We start from the raw sequence: 4,385 nt of genomic DNA, 5'->3' as shown, positions 1-4,385 counted from the left end.
TCTCGGACTCCTGACCTCATGATCCACCAGCCCTGGCCTCCCAAAGTGCTAGGATTACAGGCATCAGCCAACGCACCCAGCCCAGGATGGGTTTAAAGCCTGGAAGTGACATGATCTGATTTGGGCTTTAGAAAGTACTTAGCTCATGAAGTTGTTGTGATGATTAAGTGGGAATGATTTAGGCAAAGCTTACAACACCATCTGGCTCACAGAACACACTCATTACATGTTCATTCTCTCCCTTAGTAACTGTCATGGAAGGCCCCATTGTATAGCAGCAAGAAGCAGAGAGACCAGTTAGGAGTCTGTTGCAGTAATCTAGAAGAGAAATGATTGTGACTTAAGTAGGGATACAGCTGTAGACATAGAGAAATGTAAAATTTGGGATATATTTTTGTGTCTCTTTGTTTCCACTATAGGTAACTCCTGCTGCCATGCTAGCTAAACCTAGCCCCCGAACAATAGCTCTAGCGAAGTCCAAGTCTGTTCATCAAGATTACCTACCTGACCGCGATGCCCACTGGCCAGTATCTTACGCTGCTACTCATTCCAAAGCATCGCCCAGGATTCAGGAGCTAGCTAATCCAAATAAGAGGTATGTCAATTTCAGGCTAAAGTGGGACAGGAAAGGCTGGGGTTCTGGTGAGAGGGAGAAAGTTGACCTAATAAGGCAAATGGAAAGAGTTGTAGAAATACAAAAAAAATTTCAAAAACATCTTACTTAAAAAATTACATTTATTATTGACACATCTGTGGTCTTCTTACCCTAAACATAGGCTACAGTTAAAAGGTTAGTGGACTAGGTATTGCAACTTAGATCTAGGATGGGGCAGGTGGATCACACCTGTAATCCCTGGGGAACATAGTGAGACCCCCATCTCTACAAAAAAAATTCTTTAAAAAATTGTCCAGGCATAGTGGCTCATACCTGTAATCCCAACACTTTGGGAGGCAGAGGTGGGAAGATCGCTTGAGCCCAGGAGTTTGACACCAGCCTAGGCAACAAAGTGAGACCCCGTCTCTTCAAAAAATTCAAAAAATTAGCCAGGTGTGGTGGCATGTGCCTGTAGTTCCAGCAACTTGGGAGGCTGAGGCAGGAAGTCATTGCTTGAACCCAGGAGTTTGAAGTTACAGTGAGCTATGATCTATAACACTGCACTCCAGCCCAGGCAACAGAGTAAGACCCTGGCTCTAAGAAAGAGAAATGAAAAAAGAAAAAGAAATTTAAGATCTAGGAGACAGTCCAATAAGTATGTGTATGGAATTATTTATCTAACATATATTATTAAGTGAAACAAGTTCTAGAGCACAGCATGTAATATGTTGCAATTTGTGTAAGAAAAAAGACATGGGCCATATATTTGTTTGCATATGCCTATAGTGTCTCAGAGGGTATACAAGAAGCTAGTAACAATGGTTGCCTTTGGGGTCCTAGGGAACTGGGATAGGAGGAAGACTTATTTTTCAGTAAATTGGCTTTTGTATTTTTCCAGTGTTTTGCATCATGTACTTGTATGGCCTAATTCAAATAGATAAGAATATATAGTTAACAAAGAAAAACATTGCCTCTCATTTCTGTTTATTTTTTGGAGGACCTCTTAACTTGCCTGAGCCTCAATTAATTTTGTTACCTTGACGATAACATCTGATCCCTCTTTTAAAGCATCATTAGCAAAACCCAGGAGAGGCAGAAAAAGTGGTGGAAGTCTTGAGCTCAGGGAAAAGGAAATATGCTAGTCATATATAATGACATTTTTAAAATGCTATAATGTGTTTATCCTTTAAAAAAATAAATTTGCCATCAGATGAAATGAAGCTCATTCTCTGTTCATTAAAGAGAAGAGGCTGGGTGCATTGGCTCACACCTGTAATCCCAGCACTTTGGGAGGCCAAAGCAGGCAGATCACTTGAGTGCAGGAGTTTCAGACCAGACTGGGCAACATAGTGAAACCCCGTCTCTACTAAAAATACAAAAAAATTAGCTGGGAGTGGTGGTGCACATCTGTAGTCCCAGCTACTCGGGAGGCCGAAGTAGGAAAATCACTTGAGCCCGGGAGGAGGAGGTTGCAGTGAGCAGAGATCGCGCCACTGCACTCTAGCCTGGGTGACAGAGTGAGACCCTGTCTCAAAAAAAAAAATACAATACAAAAAAATAAAAAATAAAGAAAAGAGAAGAATATGTCAAGTGCATTATCAAAGTTTTATCCTGGTGACAAAATTATTATTTTGTGGTAAGGTGCTGAGAGTGGCCAACTTCAAAAATTTTATTTTCTTAAGTCTACCAGAGAATGATCTGGCTTGTTTTTTTTTTTTTTTTTGAGACAGAGTCTCGCTCTGTCACCCGGGCTGGAGTGCAGTGGCCGGATCTCAGCTCACTGCAAGCTCCGCCTCCCGAGTTTACGCCATTCTCCTGCCTCAGCCTCCCGAGTAGCTGGGAGTACAGGCGCCCGCCACTTCGCCCGGCTAGTTTTTTGTATTTTTTAGTAGAGACAGGGTTTCACCATGTTAGCCAGGATGGTCTCGATCTCCTGACCTCGTGATTCGCCCGTCTCGGCCTTCCAAAGTGCTGAAATTACAGGCTTCAGCCACCGCGCCCGGCCGATCTGGCTTGTTTTAACATTACCAAATTATGTTATGGTAAATGATACATAGGGGATACAAACTCAGGCTTGTTTGATTCCAAAACTCAAGTTCAAGACTGAGCAACTTCCTGAATTTACTTTCTGGGGAAAGAGAAAAGGTTTTGGAATCTGAGGGACATGCAAATCTGGAGTTGTCCATAGATCATTCATTTAACTTCTCTGAGTCTTGATTTCCTCATCTGTATAGTGGAGGTCATGAAAATAAAATGGGATAATATCATAGTACATAACATATAGTGGATGCTTGAGAAACATTAGTTGCCTTCTCTGTTCATCTTATTTCAGGTTGATTTCTTTTTCCCCTATTTCAGGGCTCCTGTGCATATTGTGTATTATGATCCAGATGTCTTTAAAACCAAGCCAGCTGCTTTGAAAGCACGGTGTTCTCAAAGGATCCGGGAGTTGTCACAACCTCTTACACGTTAAATACAGAAAGCCACAACAGTCAGACCCTGGTTATGTATCTAGAACACGTATTAGATGACTTAGTTCCCTGCTGTGGTACCGTCAGTTTACATTCACCCCTTGCTTCCCCTCCCACAAAATGAGACCTTTAGGGAAAACCACCATGATCATTAAATAGCAATTGTTGCTGTTACCTGTCACTGAATCTTTAGCAGATTTGAGGACTCCAGCATGCAATAAATGAGAAAATGAGAGACTGCCTTATTATCCTTACTGTTGCCTCACAAGCATCTTGGCTGCCTCATTGCTGTAGCTGACCTGAAGAAATACTCTTCCTTATATTTGTGGGTTTTGCTTTTCCTTTCCCAGTGAGTTCCATGTTCCCCCATAGCTGATCCTGCCGCAATCCCTTCTCCAGTAAGTCCTGAGAAATGAAATCATTCTTTGAGTCATTTCAGCATCCCCTTATTACTCAGAAAAAACACTGAAAAAGTGAAGCTCTTTTGGAAAAATTGAAATACTTTTTATAATCTATAAATACAATTTATAATTGAAATTTAGGAAACAGGTTACCTTAAATGATGATGTCACCAATCTCTGTTCCTTTATTCATGCCAGAGTCACGTACCATAAATGAGAGAAAAAGCAAGATGTTTGGTAAGCATTAAAATTCTCTGTAAAATTGCATCTGCCCAGAGTTTTATTCTCTCCATAGATCAGTATTTTACAAATTAAACTAAATTTTATGGGGCATATCTAGATTTGCATGAAAATGAACTTACTTGAAAGCCAATTTTACAGATGAAGGAGCTCTACCTTTAAGGTCTTTGTGTTACAGAGGGGTAATACCACATAATGGTTTCGAACTTGAGTTTTGGAATCAGATAGAACCTGAGTTTGTCTCTGTCATGGATTATTTACCAGGTATGTGATCTTAAACAAACTTCCTAGCTCCCTGTGCTGCAGTTTCTTTATGTAGAAAATGGGTTCCTGAATATTCTTTTAAAGATTAGATGATAAAATGTATATAATAAAGTATGAATTTGAAACAAAAATTTTTATTTAGAAATTTAGCTGTGGCTGGGCACAGTGGCTCATGCCTGTAATCCTAGCACTTTGGGAGGCCGAGGCGGGCGGATCACGAGGTCAGGAGTTCAGGACCAGCCTGACCAACATGGTGAAACCTGTCTCTACTAAAAATACAAAAATTAGCCTGGTGTGGTGGTACACACCTGTAATCCCAGCTACTCAGGAGGCTGAGACAGGAGAATTGCTTGAACCTGGGAGGCAGAGGTTGCAGTGAACCGAGATTGCACCACTGCACTCCAGCCTGGGCGA

The 4,385-nt window shown here is 41.3% G+C and overlaps 1 protein-coding gene across 1 annotated transcript in view; it reads left to right on the top strand.

The window, feature by feature from the left end:
- THEGL (theg spermatid protein-like) overlaps positions 1–3,068 on the top strand; it is a 91,988-nt gene extending 88,920 nt beyond the window's left edge. Inside the window, exons 7-8 of the mRNA XM_011961260.1 lie at positions 420–595; positions 2,954–3,068. Of these exons, the coding sequence (XP_011816650.1) occupies positions 420–595; positions 2,954–3,068 (291 nt within the window). The remainder of the gene's footprint in view (positions 1–419; positions 596–2,953) is intronic.
- The last annotated feature ends 1,317 nt before the right edge of the window (positions 3,069–4,385 follow it).

This window comes from Colobus angolensis, unplaced genomic scaffold (genome assembly GCF_000951035.1).
Source record: "Colobus angolensis palliatus isolate OR3802 unplaced genomic scaffold, Cang.pa_1.0 Scaffold54, whole genome shotgun sequence".
NCBI lineage: Eukaryota > Metazoa > Chordata > Mammalia > Primates > Cercopithecidae > Colobus > Colobus angolensis.
The sequence above is the reverse complement of the archived record's forward strand: the minus strand, read 5'-3'. Positions and strand labels throughout refer to the sequence as shown.